Source organism: Camellia sinensis, chromosome 2 (genome assembly GCF_055761805.1).
Source record: "Camellia sinensis isolate YWXY chromosome 2, ASM5576180v1, whole genome shotgun sequence".
Lineage (NCBI taxonomy): Eukaryota > Viridiplantae > Streptophyta > Magnoliopsida > Ericales > Theaceae > Camellia > Camellia sinensis.
The window spans coordinates 182,931,989-182,953,368 of NC_138962.1; the positions used below are offsets into that span (position 1 = coordinate 182,931,989).

Consider the following 21,380-nt stretch of genomic DNA (forward strand, 5'->3'; position numbering starts at 1 on the left):
ATTAGTGTAACATTCTAATGTAACACATAAAAAAATTCCTCAATGTACTTTTCTCAAACGTAATACTTTAATATAATACTCTAAAAAAACTCCTTAGTATAACACTCTAATATAACACACAAAAATTTCTTAGTGTAACACTCTAATGTAACACACAAAAAAACTCCGTAGTGTACTTTTTTCAAACATAACACTTCAATATAATATTCCAAAAACTCCTTAGTGTAACACTTTAATGTAACACACTTTAATGTTATGTTTGGAGTGAAACTAAAGTGACTAAAAAAAGAAATGAGAGAGTATAGGGAGTTATCCTCAAAATTGAGGATTAAACAGAAGTTAATCATTATTCAGGTTAACGAGAGATCTAGAGGGAGTCTAGTGGAGATTATAGAGAGGAATCGACCACAAAGCTTCTCTCTGAAGATAGATTTGGGAGGTGTAAGTTGGGCTGTGCAAGCTCTACAGCAAGTTGGGAAACTTTACAAAGGAGGTTCTTTCTTTAGCAAATACCATCATAGCAGCTCTGCTATGTTTTGTTTACAGAAGTATACCAATGGTAAGGGTGCTTTCGTTGATATGTCGAAATGGGAGGGAGGCGTCAAGAAGTGCAATATTATCATTCCGGCGGGGAATAATGGTAGTGGGTGGATGGATGGATACAGTTACCATGCTTCGTAAAATCATTTGCAATGAACCCAAGAGGAAAACTATAGGTATATGTGACAAGATTAGAGTTACAGAAGGAGTTCAGAGGAAGGGGACAAAGGAAAAGACTTGGGAAAGGAATACAGGGGTGAACAGAGGGAGAAAGTTTGTTAATTTGTTCACTGAGAATCGAATGGGTAATTTGGGGGTTGATATGGAGAGGGCGGTAGTCTGTGTAAGATGTGATTTCTCAAGCAAATGGGCACAAATTGAAAAGGAGTTGAGCAAATATTTAACGAAGTCTATTGCACTTCGGCCATTTCAAGTCAATAGAGCTCTGTTCTAGGTAAGTAATAGAGATGAAACAAATTTTATTGGAAACATGGGATTGAGTTTTTTCAACAAAGGTGTGGCGATCAGTTTGGAGAAGTGGTTAGAGGTGAGGCATATTAAATTAGAGGTGATTGTCTCTTACGGAGGGTGGATAGCTGTGTGTGACTTGCCATTTACCCTTTGCAATGAAAAGGTATTCCAGTGCATTGGTCAAAGATGTGGTGGTTTGTTAGAAGTGGATAGAAGAACGATCTCATTGGAAAATCTATTTGAAGTAAGATTGAAAATTAGAGGTTTTGATTGTGGTTTTTTGCCAGCTTGTATGGAGATCAAGGAGGGAGATCGATCTTCTATGGTGCGTCTCAAATCTCTGTCCAAGTCAGTGCGACGGAAGGGGGAAGTTTGGCCAACGATCTTCCAGCATTAGTCTTCTGGCGAATCTTTCACCGGCAACGAGGAAGACGAAGGGGAAGGACAACCAGGGGGACACATGGCGGTTTCGAAGGAGAAAATCGAAGGGGTGCAGGAGTCGAAGGGGCTGGAGTTAGTTCCCATGCGATGGCTGAAATGGAGGGTAGATCAAGGGATAAGGGGCTTTGGGAGGCTCCAACTGGGCCAGTGGGGCGTAGTGGGCCAACCTTTATTTTGGGCCCAAGTGATCTTTATGAGAAGGACCAGAGTGTTATGAATCATCTGCCCAGGTAGGATTCTCCAAGAGCTGGGCCATTTTGTAAAAAGCAAATGGACTGTAATGTTGGGCCTCAAAGTGTGGATGTGGTCTATTCAACTGATTTGGGTCCAGTTGGTCAATTGAAAGGGGTTTACGGGTCGAAAGAGAGGATCAGTGATGCAGTTCAACCCGATTTGCTTGTAGAGGAGAAACGATCAGTGGGGGAGGACGAGGCTTAGCATCAGCAGTCGTCTGGGATGCGAGAGGCTGAGGATATGAACCGCGAGATGAATTCTTCAAGGACTAATTAGTTTCGACTAACGAGGGACGAGATTCAGCTTGGATTAGCCGATGTCGTGAATGGATCTGTCGAGGACCCACAGAAAACAGAGAGGAATATGGAGGAATGGGTCGATGAGAGGATAGAGAAGGTGAATGATACTGATTTGTTGAGTCGCAAGGTTGATGGATGTTTCGAGCCTAACAAGTGTTACAAGCTTTGGAAATGTATGGGTCTGAGACAAGCTTGTCTCTGGTTCAGAAGGCGATGGAGGTGATAAAGAAGAGTATGATTTTCAGTTGTGTAATCTCTTTAATGAACAAGGCATTGTTGAGAATGAGGAGGCCGAGGAAGTCTCTAAAGCAATGGATCATGTCAGTGACCTATGTTACACGGACTTGTTCATTTTGGGGAGGTACCCGTGTCGACACGACATGACACGAGTACGGGATACATACGGGATATGGCCAAACGAAAACGGATACGGCTAATTTTTTTCTATAATATTTTTGTTACAAAATTTTTTTTTGTTCTTCGTTTGAATAGGAAGAGGGTAAGATCAGAAGAAACAAACCAACAAAATACAAAACTTCACAACATGATTTCAATGGAAAGGAAAAGAAACCTGAAATGTTGAAGCAAAGTTGAAGGCAGAGCTCACTAGAAAGCAGAAGAGTTGAAGTTGCCGGTGGCTTAGTTCAACTTTTTCTATTTTGTCGATGCATTCCCATGATTTTTGCTGGGTCTTCTGTCATTCCGATGCATCTTCTGGTGCATATGTTCAGAAGCTTGATGAACTTCTCTTCCGATGAATTTGTGGTGTTCCTCCCTCTGTTTTTTCTTTTTTTTCATTTTTTTGAACTGGTTCGTCTTCCTCTGGGCTGATTCATCATACTTTGTTGTTTTGAATGGAAAATGGATGAAAACGTGTATTGGAACTTGTAGATAGAGAGAGACAGCTGGCAGGCAGGCACCACTTTATTCCTATAATGTTATATATTAATATTTGAATAATGTTATATACATGTTATATATTAATATTAATATTTGAATAATGATATACATTAATTGATATACGTGTATTAACAAATTAATGTGATATAATTTTAAATTTTTTTAAATATTTATAATTTGTATAACAGATGAGATTAGTAATAATGTTATAATATATATTGATACATTAATTAGTATGCCAATTAATATATGTAACACCACCGTTAGCATTTTATGAAGTTGTTTGGGTGAATAAAAAAGTGTAATTTTTAATTTTTTTATATTTTTATGTCATATTATTTTTTTATTTTTTTGTATATTTTTTTTAGAAGTTAAAAAATATATTTATTTAGATTATTCTAAATAATCTCTAAATATTACATATTTTTTTAATAGAGTTATAGCAATTTTATAATTTAAAACTAATGAGTGTGTTTGGTTTCAATTTTTTAAATTCAGTTTTGTGAAAATTGAGATTTTTATTTTTTATATATTTTTTATTTTTAATGAATATTTTTAAAATTTTAAGTATTTTTTTTACTTTTTAGATGCACCTTACTTAGATGTATATAAAAAGTAAAATATTTGTGAAAAAATATTTTAAAAAATTAATAAATACATAAAAATACAAAAAATGTACTGAATTTTTATAATTTTTTTATATTTTTGGTATTTAGTGAATTTTTTAAAGACTTTTTTCACAAAAATTATACTTTTTAAGTGTATTTATGTTAGGTGTATTTAAAAATTAAAAAAAAATTGCTTAAAATGTTTTAAAAAATTTAGTAAAAACAAAAAAAAAATACGAAAAACAATAAAGAAGAATTTTCCAAAAAGTAAATTCTAAAAATTAAAATCAAACAGAGTGATTTACCTTGTTTAGTTCTAATTTTTTGAATTTAATTTTTTAAAAATTGAATTTTTATTTTTAGTGAATTTTTTAATATTTTAAACATATTTTTTACTCTTTAGATGTACCTTAATTTTTTAGAAATTAAATTCAGAAAAATGGAACCATATGAAACCAAGCAAGATTATTTTTTTATAATGTTACATGTTTTATATTTAAATATTTTTAACCATAATATGTGTAACATCACTATAAAAATACGTAATATTGCAATAAAAATATATTTAATATGTTTTATAAAAAAAATGATTCATCCATTAATTTTTTTTCCCTCCAAATCTCCTTAAATGATGTGCCAAGTGTATGATCCAATAGCAATTGATACATTTGAAGAGATATATTATCTTTATATTTTTTGAGTCATAATTATAAATTTAAAAAAAAAAAATCATAACTAAATACCATATGAAATATAACCAATTATCTCATGAGTCATAATTATAATATTATCATAATTTAAAAAAAAAAATTAATCATACCTAAAACACAAAATAACATAACTAAGATGAGGTGATCTAAATCTTCATTAAAAAAATTTCAATTTTTATTTACTTAATGAGATGATCTAAATTTTTAAATAATAAACAAAACAATAAATCAATCAACATAAATTCTTTCATCAAATTTTATGAAAGAAATCATCTAATATCATTCATCTTTTTAAAATTTCATCAAATTTAAATTTTGAACATTTTTGCATCAAATTTAAATTTAATAAAAAAAAATATGAAGGATTAGAGATGCTCTTACAAGATAAACATTTAGGAGTGTTTAAGTCTCATTCAAATCGCCGACATGAGTTTGAATTAGCCCAAAAATTGGACCTTACAATACCATGCAAAACTGTCACGACCCAAACCCGCCCCTATGGATTTAGCACCGTAACCGGCCAGTAATCCGTGATTACCGAATGCCTGCTTGACAGTAAAGACAGTAATACAGAGTATAGGGGCTGGCGGAAGCCAAAACAGTAATAAAAGATGTCCAATGAGCAATGACAGTCTGTATGCAAAAAGATTTTCCTGAACATATTCACATTCAAAACCAAAACAGTATATACATACGTCATATACAGACATTCAGGTTAGGGACCAAATCCCTAACGTAACAATACAGTGCAGGTCTCAACATTTATTACAGAACAGAGGAAAAAGGAGAAATCTAAAACACCCTAAACCAGCCTTGGCTTGAAACGACTTGGAATCTCGCAGTAAGGCACAACGGTTGGCTTGACAAAACGAGAGCTAACCCGACGCTCCTAGCTCCGGTCCGGTGCCTGGACACCTACATATATATATAAACAGTGAGCTAAAACTCAGTGAATAACAGTTGTGTAAAGAGGTTAAGAATGAATGTCCTTTCAGTAATTAAACAGTCCTATCAGTCATTTAGAAACCATGGTAGTCATATGTGGTACATCCCATAGCAAAACAGTACAGTAGGTCTTAACAGACCGAACAGTCAGTTGATGGCCATCATAACAGTAATAGTAGTGGTTCCAAACTTGGGAACCGACAGAGATCTCTGTGACAGTAGCAGTAATAGTACAGTAACAGTAAGTTGCTAAGGATGCCACGAATACAGTTTACAAATAGGACGAACATTCGTTCATTAAACAATAATGTTTCAGTAAACAGCACAGTTGATCATTCAGAAAATATTCATAATTGAACATATCTTTACAACATTGTTACTCACAGAGCACTGGGCTATAAGCGGCTAATGAACGTCCTCAGATGCCAACCTTACACAGTTACAGAACGAACACACACTAAGTCACACACTTGGGAATCAACAACTTAATCCCTATCTTGACTCGGTGTGGTTCTACATCAATATCCTCATTAAGATGCCTTAAACATGCCTAGGAATGCCTAGGATGGAAAAAGGATACAAAGATGCACTTTAAAACACTTTTTCAAAATTTTCAAAAAACAAGGGTCTCGCTTGAACGTGGCTTTTTACGCTCGAGCGGACATGCAGACAAAGGAGTTCCGCTCAAGCGTGACTTCCTTCGCTCGAGCGAATTGTAAATTCCATGAAAAGTACTGGATGCATGCAATTCACGCTCGACCTCCGGTCCTCGCTCGAGCGTGAACTCTCTCACTCGAGCGGATTGTAAAACACAAGAACTTCTGGGTACATGCATTTCACGCTCAAGCACAACTTTCCACGCTCGAGCGGAAGTGCACGACTCAGAGGGTACGCTCGAGCGTGAAGTCCTACGCTCGAGCGTGTGTTCAAAATCTGGAATTTCCAGATTCATCCCCAAGCACAAAACTCAAGTATTTAAGCCTCAAACTCGATCCTTTTGGGCTAATTTTTAGAAAACACTTAAAAACCCATAATACAACACGTTTCAAAGATCAATTTTGTAAAATCAAGCCCAAAGGTAAACCAATTGAACACCAAATTCAAAGAAGTTTTCATGAATTATGTAAAAACATAACATGCATGAACTCTTATGAACTCTAGTGCTCTAAAACTTGATCAAATGTAAGATTAAGCTCAAGAACAAAGTGAATTCAAGGGCCTCAACTGAAATATACACATGCATGGAAGAAATTCATGCTAAACAACCTCAAAATGCAAGAATATACATGCATGCATGAATTCACCCTCAACCTCAACTCCTCAAACCAATTCTTGACTTTAAACTCTAAATTACCATGGACCATGCAAGATACAACTCAAATTCACAAATGAGAGGGTGAAATCTCTACCTTAGGTCTTGAATTCAAGGTATAAAAGCTCAATTTTGCAAATGCTCTTCAATTCTACTAAAATTTCCAAAAGCTCTTGATGAACTCTATTTTCTCCTACCTCTCTCTCCCACGGTTTGGCCTAAGAAAAGGATGAGATGGTGGTGCAACAATTGATATGAATCACACTCCAAACAAAGTTTCTAAAGTGGCCCACTAAGTGGCAATTTGATAAATAACTTGAACTAATGCGATTTAACATTATTTAATCTAATTTGATTGTTTCAAGTCACATTTCAATTAAACCTACCATAAAATCACATGAATTCTAATTAATACATAACACTAATCAATTCTGATTCGGCCGCCGATAAGGCCTTTAATTTACAGTTCGAACTTAAAACATGAACAGATCAATCAATTGATAAACAGATAAAAATGCAACCAAACAGCACACTCATGCAATCAGTTTAGGATTTCCTCCTAATCAGTTACTTATCATATTCAGTCACAGTTTAGCTGTAATCAGAGGTGAGGGTTGTCACAAAAACTGAAAGAAGCTTGTCTAAAATATAAATACTAACACCGTCACCACTTGCTCTACTACCCTAACCAACAACACTACCTCCACCAGTCTACTATTGCTATCACTACCACTAGTTCCACTATACTATTAACACCACCATCACTAGCTTGGTCATCCTAAAATCATCACCAATTTCACTGTCCTACCCTACTAGCACCACCAGTTCCAAACCACCTCTCCCATTCTACCTTTACTACCACCACAACCGCCTATACCACTACCACCACTAGATCCACCACCCCCCAACTTCCATCACTATACTACCAACACTATTACTGCCATCTCCACCACCACCACCAATTCCAACCACCTCTCCCATTCTGTTTTTATTACCACCACAACCACCTAAACCACTACCACCACTAGATCCACCACCCTCTAACTTCCATCACTATACTACCAACACTATTACTGCCATCTCCACCACCACCACCAATTCCAACCACCTCTCCCATTCTACTTTTACTACCACCACAACCACTTATACCACTACCACCACTAGATCCACCACCCTCTTAACTTCCATCACTATACTACCAACACTATCACTACCATATTCACCAGCACCACCAATTCCAACCACCTCTCTCATTCTACTTTTACTACCTCCACAGCCGCCTATACCACTACCACCACTAGATCCACCACCCCCTAACTTCCATCACTATACTACCAATACTATCACTACCATATCCACCACTCTATAACCTTCACGACCCCCACTACCCTATTACCAATGAATTGGATATATATATATATATATATTTTTAAAGTAATGAACAAATGACTAATTCAATATTTTTATGTATAATATTGAGTGTATACAAACTTAACCAATATTATCGACTCAATAAAACATTTCATGTAAACTTGAATATTTCCAAATTGATTACATCTTAAAATTCAATTTTTTATTTATTTTCAATTCAAAAATCAAACCAAATTAGTTGTTTTAATATTATTGTAAAAAAATGTGAATTACATATATATTAAAATACAACAATCACATTGATACGTATATATTTTAATAGTCACATATCTTTTGTTTTAAATACATCTAATCCAAATAGACATAAATAGTCTATCTAGATTAAATAAATTTTAAAAATAAAAAATTATTTAAAAAACAAAAAATACATTTTTAAAAAATTGTAACCAAACAAGATACTAACTTTATTGCCAACAAGGTACAAGGTATAAATTAGTTTAACTTTTTTGGTTGAACTGGAACAAGGTACAAGGTACACTTTTTCTTTTAAATACATCAATTATAAAAATTTCATTTCTTTGTTGTCATCTACAGACAGTCACCAACAATAACATTGAAATGTATTAATTAGTATATCAATTAATTTATCAATTTATAATATTATTATTTTAAAATTATTATCACATTTATTATATAAATTATAAAGACTTAAAATTTTTAAAATTATGCCCACATCATCTATTAATACACTAATTAATATATCAATTAATACATATAATATTATTTAAATAAAATACAATCATTGTATCTACACCTTTTGTTCCATCAATTGCTTTCCTTCCTTGGGAAGCTTTACTTGCCAGCCACAAACTTCTAATCACTCTGATAAACAACTCCCAAGAGTACAAACAAATCAACCAACTCCCAAGAGTACAAACAATTACCAAGAATACAAACAAGTCTCACTTTTTCACCTTCCACTTGATATATGCTTTTTTTCGCATATAGCAGTTTAGCTCCCCAAAAAACAGAGGCGTCGGCTGTATGTATCTTTAGCCCCAAAAAAATCTGTCAAAACTTCCTTCCATTATTAATTTCATCTACAGGGGAAATGTCTTCCTCCCAATCTTCATCCAAGCAAAAGCAAACCTTGCGTCCAGCAGCATGTCAAGGAGCTGAGTTTGATGACAAGCCATTGTGGAATCATGTGAAGGTTCTCAATGTGGCTTCAGGTGGAGGTGGAAATAGAACCTGGTCCTGTAATTACTGCAGCAAAAAGGTAACTGGGTCATATACAAAGATGAAAGCTCATCTGTTAAAGCTTTCAAATCATGGAGTTGAACCTTGCAAATCCATAAGAGATGATGTTGAAGCTATAAGGAAGGAGCATGATGGTGCTGAAGTGAGAAAAGCTCAACAAGCATTAAATGCAAGAAAAAAAGAAGAATATGTCACTTTACCAGAAGGCTCAAACTTGCTGCAACAGAAAAAACGCAAGGGAATGGCTCCACCAGGTGCTTTGCAAAAGTCATTTAATGTTGCTCAAAGAGATATTGCTGACAAAGATTGTGCTCGCATGTTCTATGCAAGTGGCTTACCTTTCAATCTGGCAAGGCCACCTTACTTTCGGAAGTATTCTCAGTCTTTAGCAAACAGCAGCTTGATGGGCTACACTCCTCCTTCATATGATAGGCTACGTACCACATTATTATCCCGAGAAAAAGCGCATGTTAATAGGCCACTGCAACCTATTAGAGATACATGGAACAAGAAAGGGGTTTCATTGCTCTCTGATGGGTGGTCAGATAGGCAACGACGCCCTCTTATCAATGTTATGGCATCATCTGCAGGAGGAGCAATGTTTGTCAAAGCTATTGATTCAAGTGGAATTGTAAAAGATGGAGAATATGTTGCAAGTTTGTTCATTAAAGCCATCAAAGAGGTCGGAGAAGCAAATGTTGTTCAGATTGTAACTGATAATGCATCCAACTACAAAGCTGCTGGGTTGAGCATTGAAAACAAGTATCCACATATTTTCTGGACTCCATGTGTGGTGCATAGTTTGAATTTGGCATTGAAGAGCGTATGTACCCCACCAGATAAATCAGCTCAATATGATCAATGTAAGTGGATTTCAGATTTAGTTTTTCAAGTGTAGAATATTCGCAATTTTATTCTCAACCATAGCATGGCATTGTCTATTTTCAATGAATATTCTACTTTGAGATTGTTAAGTGTAGCAGAAACTAGGTTTGCATCCAACATCATCATGACTCTACGTTTGAGGGAAGTTAAGACATCCCTTGAGAAAATGGTGATGGATGCAAACTGGAAAATTTATAGGGAAGATGGCAATAGTGTGGCTGAGATTAAAGCTTGTGAGGTAAAACAATGCATTGTGGATGACTCATGGTGGGATAACATAGATTACCTCATAAGCTTTACTAAACCTATCATTGACATGTTAAGGCAAGCAGACACAGACTCTCCTGTTTTACATCTGGTATATGACATGTGGGATACCATGATTAAAAGTGTGAAAAAAATCATCTTTGACCATGAAGGGATAGACATAATTGTTGGTCAATCAACCTTCTTTAATGTCATTCACCAAATTTTGGAGAGTAGATGGAACAAAAGTAATACCCTTTTACATTGTATGGCCCATTCATTGGTTCCAAAATACTACTGTCGTGCTTGGCTCCAAGATGGTAGTAATGGAATTCCAAGAATATCACTAGATGGGGATCATGAAGTCTCCATGAATAGAAGCAAATGTTTGAAGAGGTTGTTTCCTAATCAACCTGATTTACGGAAAGTTTATGCTGAATATGGAGCATTTTCTAGTGGGTCAGATTATTTCAATTGGCCTCATGTCATTGATGCACGAATGTTTGAGGAACCTCTTTCATGGTGGGCCAATCATGGTGCTTCCGCACCATTACTACAAGCATTGGCTTTTAAATTGCTTGTGCAGCCAGCATCTTCCTCTTGTTCCGAGAGAAATTGGAGTACATATTCTCTAATTCAAAGCATTAAGAGAAACCGATTAGCAACAAGTAGAGCTGAAGACTTGGTGTTTGTGCATTGCAATCTTCACCTTTTGTCAAGGAAGAGCAAGGAGTATAAAGAAGGACCCACAAAATATTGGGACATATGTAAGTTAACTCACTTTCAATTCAATAAATAGTAATGCAAGTATTATTTATGACTAGCTAAAAATAATTTTTCTATGTTTTTTTTTCCCTTACAGGTGGAGATTTGTTTGATATAGAAGGGCATGACATAATGGAGCTAGCACAAATTTCCCTTGATGATCCAGAGATGCAGACCATGACTTTTGATGATGACAATGAAAGTCAGCAAGTTGTTGAAGATTAAACCAATTGAACAAGAGAGACAGTCAGCTAGTTTTTTTTTTTTTTTGATAAATAGTCAACAAGTTTCTTTGTAGTCATCTATTCTTGGTTTAGGAGTAGAAGACTTCAAAGAAATTGTGTTTTTTCATTTCAAGAACTATGCAAGACCTTTAAGGACATTATGTTTTTTGGATAATTTATTTTGGTATATGTTTTTTGGATAATTTATTTTTGTGGCATGTAATGAAGTTACATTTGCTAGATGTTTTATGAATTATCTATTTGGTTGGCACATGATTTTAGAGTTGATTTTATTTTACAATTTAAATGCATTTATACTAATTATTGTTTAGCAGTATCCACGTACCCGTATCTAATTTTTGGATACTTTTTAGACGTACCCGCGTATCCCTCATTTAGGTATTTGACGAGTCTGACTCTTAGATTCATACCCGCATCCGACACCCGTACCCGAGTCCATGCAACGTAGTCAGTGACACTATTATCTAAGATCTCACAGCTCCAGCATTTGAGAGGGGTAACATTGCTAGTCAAATTTTTTCTTCTCTTGGGGATGGGGTAGGAGGATCTCAAGAGTCAGGGTCTTGATTTTTCTGTTAGGGGAATGGATGATCAAGGGCTCTTGCCGGATATTTCCAAAGCCATGATGTCTGGTTCTACTATTAATCTTATGTCCTATAATGCTAACATTCCTATAGGCCAAGTAAATGATGCTCATGTGGGAGATTCTATTAATCATATGTCCAGGACAAGCTGTGTTTTTAGTGGAGTGAGGCATAGTGGGGTTGAAACTGAGCATTGGTTGATGGAGTTAAGCAAGTATGCTTCGTGTCCTGTTGAGGAAAATGAAGTACCTCTTTTCAGGCATTTGCTTCAAGTTATGGGGCTTTCGTTAGTTAGGTTAAATGGGAATGAGGGGGTTAGTGGAGAGGAACTTAGTGTCTCTAGGGGGAAGCGTGTTAGAAGGGGAGGGGCTTTAGTTAGAAGGAGGGCTAGGGAGTTAAAGAACTTGGTGAGTACAATTAATTATGATAGGAGACATGAGGAGGTTAGAGGTGGCAATGTTTCTCAATGAAGATTGTTAGTTGGAATGTGAGGGGTTTGGACTCCCAGAAGAAGAGGGGGGTCATTAGGGATTTTTTGAAGAAGCATCAACCTGATATAGTATTTTTTCAAGAAACTAAAGTGGAAGCTTGTGATAGGAATTTCATTAAAAGTATTTGGACAGTTAGGCATAAAAAGTGGGCTTTTGTACCATCAGTGGGAAGGTCTGGAGGTCTTTTATGTATTTGGGATGAGAGGGTGGTTTTTGAGTGTGACTCATTAGTTGGAGATTTTTCATTATCTACTAGGTTCAGGAATCTAGATAATAGTAAGTGGTGGTTGTCGGGTGTATATGGCCCAAATTGCCCCGCTAGGAGACAGTTTTTGTGGGAGGAGTTAGGCGGGTTATATGGATTATGCTATCCCAATTGGTGTTTAGGAGAGGATTTCAATGTGGTTAGGAAGATTTCAGAGAAGCTTACTGGGGGTAGAATCAATAGGAGTATGAGAGATTTTGATGGGTTCATTAGAGGTTGTGAGTTGGTGGATCTTCCTTTATTTAATGCAAGATTCACATGGTCTAATCTTAGGGAAAACAGGGTATGTTCTAGATTGGATAGATTTTTATTTTCGTTGGGTTAGGAGGGGGTTTTCCCCAATGTGAGGCATAAGGCGTTTCCAAGATTGGTGTCCGATCATTGTCCCATTATGATTGAGAGTTGTCCTTCTAGGTGGGGTCCGACCCCATTTAGGTTTGATAATTTGTGGCTGGATCATCATTTATTTAAGGAGAACTTTGCGGGGTGGTGGAATAATGCTAGATGTCACGGGTGGGAGGGTTTTAAATTCATGAGAAAGTTAAAGGTCATTAAAGAGCAAGTGAAGCTTTGGAATAGGGAGGTGTTTGGAAATTTGGAATCATCTAAACTTCCAAGTTATGGGTAGAATGGAGGAGATATATTCTTTCGAAATGCAGGGGAATGAGGTCGAGGATTTGAAGGGAGAGAGGAGGGAGCTAGGCGTGAAGTTGGAAGAGTTGACTCTTAGAGAGAAGATTTTTTGGGCATAAAAAGCAAAGGTGAGGTGGTTAAAGGAGGGGAATGTTAGTTCAAAATTCTTTCACAGGGTTATGGATGGCAAAAGGAAGAAAAAGTTCATTAAGAGGTTGGAAGTAAGGTCAGGGGTAGTGGTGGACTCAGAGGAGAAAATAGTCCAAGGGATTTTGGATTTCTACTCAATTGTTTTCGAAGGATGAGATAGTCAGGCATGGGTTAGAAGGGATTGAGTGGAGGCCTATTGATCAGGAAAGTGCCATCTGGTTAGAGAGGCCTTTTGAGGAAATGGAGATTAAGGATCCAGGTCTCGATGGGTTTTCATTGGCAGTTTTTCAAGATTGTTGGGAGGTGGTAAAGGGGGATTCGATGAAGGTTTTCATGAAATTTTATGAGTTAGGGGTGGTTAATTTATGTGCCAATGCCACATTTATTTGTTTGATTCCCAAGAGGGATGGAGCCATCCGAATTGGTGATTTTAGACCAATTAGTTTGGTAACATCACTCTACAAGATTTTGGGGAAGGTTTTGTCAAAAAGATTGAAGGCTTCTTTAGGGGATACAATTTCTTCTACACGAGGGGCTTTCGTGCAAGGTAGACAGATTCTACATGTGGTGCTGGTGGCGAATGAGGTGGTTGAGGAGTGTAGAAAGTCTGATAAGAGAGGTCCTGTGTTTAAGGCAGATTTTTAGAAAGCGTATGATCATGTAGATTGACATTTTTTGGATTTTGTGATGGTTAGGAAAGGGTATGGTGAGAGATGGAGGTCCTGGATAAGGGGATGTTTAGCGTCTTGCAATATGTCGGTGATGGTCAATGGTAAACCGGGGCAGACTTTTAAGGCATCTCGAGGGTTGAGACAGGGAGGTCCTTTATCTCCTTTTCTCTTCATCATGGTAACAGACATGTTAGGAAGGATGGTGGATAGGGCTAAAGAGGTTGGTCTGTTTGAAGGCTTTTAGGTTGGTAGAGATAAGATTAGTGTGACACATTTGCAGTTTACGGATGACACTATTTTCTTCTCTAAAGGGGATGAGAGCCAAATGGTGAATCTCTTTTCGGTGGTTAGGCTTTTTGGGGTGCTCTCTGGTCTCAGGGTAAATTTAGAGAAGAGTAGGGTTGCGGGTATTAATGTTGATTCAGAGAGTGGCTGAGTTACTTGGGTGTGGTATAGAGACATTTCCGATGGAGTATTTGGGGCTTCTGCTGGGAGGTAACCCAAGGGGTGAAGTGTTTTGAAATCCGGTTGTGGAAAAGATAGGCAAAAGGTTATAAGGGTGGAGTAGGGCTTTACTATCTCGTGGGGGTAGGTACACTCTAGTTAAGACAGTGCTAAGTGGAATTCCAATTTATTTCATGTATGTGTTTAAGGTTCCAGTCAAGGTAGCAAAATTTATTGAAAAGTTAATGAGGGATTTTCTATGGGAAGGGAAATATGAGGGTAGGAAGGATCATTTGGTGAATTGGGAAATAGTGTCCTTATCTAAAAAAAAGGGGGGTTTGGCCATTGGTAATATAGTGGCTAGAAACATGGCTCTACTGGGCAAGTGGTTATGGCGATTTCCCAATGAGTGGTTCATTATGGCATGCGGTTATTAAAAGTAAATATGGGATTCAGGTTAATGGTAGGGACTCTCAAGTGGTCTCGAGGGGTAACGGTCGTGCTCATTGGAAGTCATTTCTCAAATTTATCTAGTTTGGTCCCGATTCATTTCTATGAGGGTGGGTAATGGGGAAATGATCAAATTTTGGGAGGATGTTTGGGTGGGTTCAACGTTTTTCGCTGAGTCATATCCACTCCTATATGGTGTTTCTCAATCTCATAATTGTTTTGTTGCGTCTGTGGCGGGTCCTTTGGTAGTTCCTTTATCTTGGAATTTTAATTTCCGTTGGAATCTTCATGACAGGGAAGTTCCGGAATTGATTTCTCTTTTGTCAAGGCTCGAAATGTTTCTCTGTCTCCAATGTTGAAGGATAGGTTGGTTTGGAATATTCATTCATCGGAATCTTTTACTTGTAAGTCTTTTTTTGATAAAATCATTGATAATTCTCATGTCCCTCAGTTTCTAGTTCATAACAAGATTTGGAAGGCGTGTGCTCCTCTCAAGGTGAAAGTGTTCATGTGGATTTTGGTTCATAGGGGCACTCTGACCAATGATTCACTGCAAAAGAGGAGACCTTCGTGGTATCTTAATCCTCAATGGTGCATCATGTGTTATAGAAGTGGAGAATGTTTGGATCATCTCTTTTTGCATTGCTCAGTGGCTAGGAGGCTATGGCATAGGGTGTTTGGATTGGGTAGTGTGATGTGGGTGGCCCTAAAAGGATGTGCTCAAATGTTATTATTTGATTTTCAAGTTTTTGGAAGATCGAAGAGAACTAAAGTACTGTGGAGTGGTGTAGTCTTTGCAATTTTCTGGGTTGTTTGGTTGGAAAGAAATGCTTGGGTTTTTGAAGGAGTAGCCTGGGATATAGATTACTTATGGGATAGGGTGAGATACTTGGCGTCTTTTTGGGCTTCGGTGAGCTCAGTATTCTAGGGGATTTCGCTTTTTCTGCTTGCTTCGGATTGGGTGTCAGTTTGTTCTATGTAGAAGTTTTTGAGTTTGGTATTTTTGTATTTTCTTTTTTCTCTTTTTGGTTTTTCCGTATATGTTGTAAGAGGGCATCTTATCCTCTTTTTTCTTGGCCTTGAGCCTTAATAAATCTTTGTTTGTTGCTGAACAAAAAAAAATGTTATGTTTGGAAAAAGCATAGTGAGAAGTTTGTTTTAGTGGTTTTGTGTGTTACATTGAAGTATGTTACATTGCAGTGTTACGTTTGGGAGTATGTTGATTGGAGTTTTGTGTTTGAAAAAAATATACTAAGGGCTTTTTTTGTTATTTTTTGTGGAGAAAAGTTAGAGATCATGAAAAAAATTTCTTGAAAATGATCATGAAAGATTTATGATCATTGGATTATCTTGATTACTGTGTGGTGCTTTATTCTAAATGTAATCCAAGGATCACAAACCTTTCATGATTATTTTCGTGAAAGGCTCTTCATGATATCTAGCATTGCTGTTTTTTGTGTTACATTGGAGCGTTACGTTTAAGAAAAGTACACTAAAAAGTTTTTTGTTGAGTGTTACATTGGTACGTTTAAAAAAAGTACACCAAGGAATTTTTTAATGAGTTATGTTACATTAGAGTGTTACATTTTTGTTCGTAATGTGTGATTTGTTCTAGAATGAGGGAAAATTCAAAACTTTTATAGTGCGAATTGCTCAAATGTGTAATTTTACATTTTGAGAAACCTACTTTTATTCCTAAAAAATTAAACCCAAACATGCAAGTGACTATCCTTTTATGTAATTTCCACTTTAATGGGACTTTTAGGTTCATAAGATAAAATAGAGGACTAAACAATTCACAAGATCACATTTTGGAATTTATTAGTACTTCACCCTTGAAAGTTCTATGTTATTAAATGGTATCTTTATTTGTCAATTTCTTTTATTTATTATTTCATTTAATTTAGTGCCAAAGATACCAACACTTTGGCAAAGGTATGTCTTACATATTGTAGCCGACCCTTGTGTTTTCTTTCACTAAAATGGGTTTGAATCGAAAATTTTATAGTTACTGTAACCATAGTTGTCGAATCAAGATTTGAATTGTGAGTCAAAGTTTCTTCTTCTTCTTCTTCTTTTTAAAATTTGCAAATGGATACCGAGTTTTGATTGCAATTTAATATATAGAAGATTCTCAATGAAGTGATGTACATAAAAAGAATTTATATTATAAATAAAAGTATAGGATATGGTAATGCATAACTTTTTTGTGATGTAATCACATCATTTCATGAGTTGAGGGCTAGACAGAATAATGTAATTGATTAGTTGTTGAGATTGGTTACTTCATTTCATAGGTAATCTAATAACAAGTGTAACTTTATTGTCTTTACACAACAAGACACCTTTCTTTCTTTACCTTAATTGCGGACTAGATGGTTGAGATTTGTTTGAACTGTATAGCCTGCATAAGATTTAGTTTCACCCATCCATTTATTTGTGTGTGTGTGAGAGAGAGAGAGAGAGAGAAGAAGAAGTGTTTCTATCCATTAAATCCATATAAACTTCAACCTTTTGCCTTCGACAGGCATCATGCTTAGATCTCTTTCAACTAACATTTGAGAGAGGACCAATAATTTTAATTATCCTGAGAAAAGGAGTTAGACTCCTCTTCCCTTCTTAGTGTCTCCAATTTAAGCTCTCCTCAAAGTTGACTCCTAACTCTAGGATCATTGGAACTATAATGACCATGAGTTTGAATTGTCTACTGTTGGATCTATTTTTGAGATTATACCACTAACATTGGAACTATAATGACCATGAGGATGCCTTGTGCTAGAGGACTCTCGTGTTAAAGGGTTACGAGCCTTTGTAACATAGGTCCCTTGTGCTAGAGGACTCTAAACTTTTGTAGCACCCTTGCTCGAGATATCTCCCTTGCTTTGTCTTGTTTTGCCACTGACAGTTTACCGCGTGGATATGTTTGCCGAAATGTTATCATTTGTAATATGTTGGTGCTAGTAAGCATCCCTTGAAGCTTTGAAGATTTGTTAGATGGACGAGGTCCATCCCTTGTTATATAAAGTTTTGACTTGTATTGTTTTGAAAAGACTTCGGCTATTATTCATGCAAACCCTTTATTACTTATATCATTCACTGAGTATCCAAGCTCACCCTCTCTATATATATGTAGGTGATGAGCATGAAAGCGATGACGCCTAGATGTGATCCTGGAGCTTGTTTTGGATTTTTGATTATGTCGGCTTGACTTGTATTTACGTCGGCAGTCTTGAAAATTATGCTTCTCGATTTGTAATACTTGTATTTTGCACACGTCGGCTTGAGAAGCCTTTTGATCAAGATGAAATATGTATTTTTGTACTTTATTTTATTTGTATTCAAGTTGTGAAGCTATGTAAAGATGTTTGCCATTTCATTTGAATTACGCACAGCTCTCATGGACTATTTTGATTTGTATATATATTGCTTCCGCACTTGTAAGCCCCATATATTATACTCTGGTTGTGTGTGAATCTTGGAAGTTGGCCTTCGGTAATCTCGGATTACTGGCCATCACGGCACTAAACTACTACGGGCGGTTTGGGGTCGTGACAACAATGTCTCCAGTACAACAACTCTATATAGTTTGTATCCTGTATACTACCTAGTGTTTTTCCTTCATGAGCTATTCTTATGCTTCCTTATTCCACCCCAACCCTTGAAAAAATATTGAGTGTAACAGTGATACCATTCTAAATGGTGTCACCGGACAATAAAAAACTGCAAATGTAATTAAATGGTCAACCCCGGTCTCCCACTAACCTAACAATGTTGTGGTCTCTACTGCAAATCAACAATGCTCATTGGATGGTGATACTGTCACGTAGTATCACCGTTATATCTAATATTTACTCCCCCCCTCTCCCCCCCCCCAAAAAAAAAAATACACAACAAAACAAAACGGGAGTGCTAACCTAGCTCATTGTTGGATCACATCAAATCAAAATTGTGACCCAACTGCAGTGGTTCGTGATGACAAAGTTCACATAATACTATTTCATATTTGTTTGAAGTTTAGTGATTCTATTTTCAAGATCTAAGTTGCTCTTGAACTTGTAGATTCATCTCTATAAAACTTTAGTAGTTGGTCAGGTTGTTAGATATATCAATCCATGAGTTCTGATTAAGTTGTTTGTGACCATAAAATGACCCTTTCACCAATATCAACTGCCTAATGCTTATGTTTGTAATTCATGTAGATCTGCCCGCCCCCCAATCCCAATGTTCTCTTTTCATTTTCCCTTTTTCCTTATTGATAGCCTAATTAGCTGCAATGGCATTGTTTGAATGATTTGTATTTATGTTAACCATGTGATTAATATAAATAATTCATTGCATCGCACAATTTAAACATGAAAGTCTGTCTACAGGGGGTATAACTTCTTGATGGTTTTGCATATCTGTTGGTTATAATTTATTCTTTTATATCTGTTTTAGGCTATTAGTAGAGGATAGTTTTGACTGCTGTAAAAATTGTATGAGAATTTCATTAATTGAAACCAATTACTCATACATCTTTCATTAAACATCGTTTTATATTTATACATTGAAAATGTATCGTTTTGAGAAAAATGAGTAAATAGCTTAGTGAATTTGGTTAGAGGGTGTGGTTGTCGTATTATCTACGTTGGTCTGTGTGTGCTTGGTGAAAGTCTAGAAATCCACACGGTTAGGTGCTGATCCTTTCGGTTAGTACCAGTAAAATGGCTTTAGTAGTGTTTGTGTAACTTACTAGCAGACACATACTTAGAGATTCCTAGTATTGTGTATCTACTACCCCGTTTTCTAATTATGAGTATCAGTTTATGAATTGATTTATAAACATAGCATTGCATTGTTTTGAAAGAGGAAAATGTAACGTTTTGGTAAATAGAGTTCATGTGCATTCACCATCTGATTTTGTTAAGTATCATACAGTATATTAAAGCAATCTCTATTGGTTTTTATCTCACCTTATGTGGATACCAATTTTTAGGTACTGATAATATGCTTTCGCTAAGGGCTTAGCTTGGGAGGATCTTAAAGTTGAAGGCTCATTTATTTGTGTTGTAAATATCTTTTGTACAAGCTTCGGGCTTTTTATTTATATTGGGCTTGACTCACTTTTGTTATAACCAAGTATCGACTTAGAAATATGTAGCCCATAGGGCAAGAACTTCTATTTTCTTCTTTTGTTCTGTGTATATCTGTCATATGCTATAGATTTGTAACTTAGGGTTAATGAATGTATTAATGCATATGATGTCATCTTTGTATTACATTAAAGGATTTAACAAAAGAGAGAATGTTTAGGTAATATTGTCTTAATGAATGATTGAATCTAATGAGCATCCATACGTTTGTTGATGGATTATGAAATTATCTATTGTTATAATTTTGGGGGTGTTACAAGTAAATTTCGCCGCCTTCATCATTCCCAAACTTTGGGCAACTCATAAACCATCACATGATGTAATCATAAAAAATAATTTTTTAAGATTATATAACTCTTGTGCTCAAACGTTACATTATGTTATTTTCACAAATAATAATAAACCAATTGAAGTCTTAAAGCTAAAAACAGTTATTACACATCATAACATTTACTTAGTCCACAGTAAGCATGATAAGGAGGTAATTTCTCTAACCAGATGCAAAACTGAACTAAGTATTAAAGAAATTAGTATTTAAGAAGAAATTCAAAAGGAGCAACAAGAAATATGTAAAAATTTATATAACAAAGATCTATTAAAATTTTGGCATAAAGATAGAAGTATAACTAAATTAGACCTAATCGACTCCAATAAAATAATTAGAGTAAAAGAAATGGTATATACTTAAAATGATATTGAAGAATTTAGAAAAGAGATAGAAGATATCAAGCAAAAATGTCTAATTAGAGATAATAATAGTCCACATAGTAGTCCAGCTTTTATGGTTAGAAATCATGCAGAAATTAAAAGAGGAAAAACTAGAATGATAATAAATTACAAAAAATTAAATGATAATACCAAAAGAGATGGTTATTTTATTTCAAATAAGCAAGTCCCTTTTAACAGAATACAGGGTGCCTCCTGATTCTCCAAAATGGACTGCAAAAGTGGATTACTGGCAAATCAAAATGGATAAAGAGATTATGCCACTAACAGCTTTTAATGCGCCATAAGGACATTATAAATGGTTTGTAAACCCATTTGGATTAAAAAATGCACTTTAAATATTTTAAAGAAGAATGGATAACATCTTTAAGAAACTAAATAATGTCTTGTATATAAAGATGATATTTTAATTTTCTCTAGATTCATCGAACAACATAGAATATATATCAAAATAATAACAGAAAAATGTGAAGAACATGGAATAGTGTTAGGTGAAAAGAAATGTGTGTATGCACAAAAGAAAATAGAATTTTTAGGATTTGAAATCAAGACAGGATCAATAAAAATGCAAAGTCATATTCTTAAAAAAATTAATAAATTAC

At 35.6% G+C, this 21,380-nt stretch overlaps 1 protein-coding gene across 2 annotated transcripts; it reads left to right on the plus strand.

Moving 5' to 3' along the window:
- The first annotated feature begins 2,765 nt into the window (after positions 1–2,765).
- LOC114295183 (uncharacterized) lies at positions 2,766–11,492 on the plus strand. Of its 2 annotated transcripts, none has more exons than XR_014362177.1 (2): positions 2,766–10,989; positions 11,085–11,492. XR_014362177.1 is itself a non-coding variant. In XM_028239380.2 (2 exons), exons 1-2 carry the CDS (start codon positions 10,020–10,022, stop codon positions 11,210–11,212), a joined length of 1,098 nt encoding a protein of 365 aa, XP_028095181.2. In that variant the 5' UTR covers positions 5,446–10,019; the 3' UTR covers positions 11,213–11,492. The 2 variants fall into 2 exon arrangements, 1 of the variants encoding a protein (XP_028095181.2); XM_028239380.2 differs by having other exon boundaries at positions 5,446–10,989.
- Positions 11,493–21,380: the final 9,888 nt, after the last annotated feature.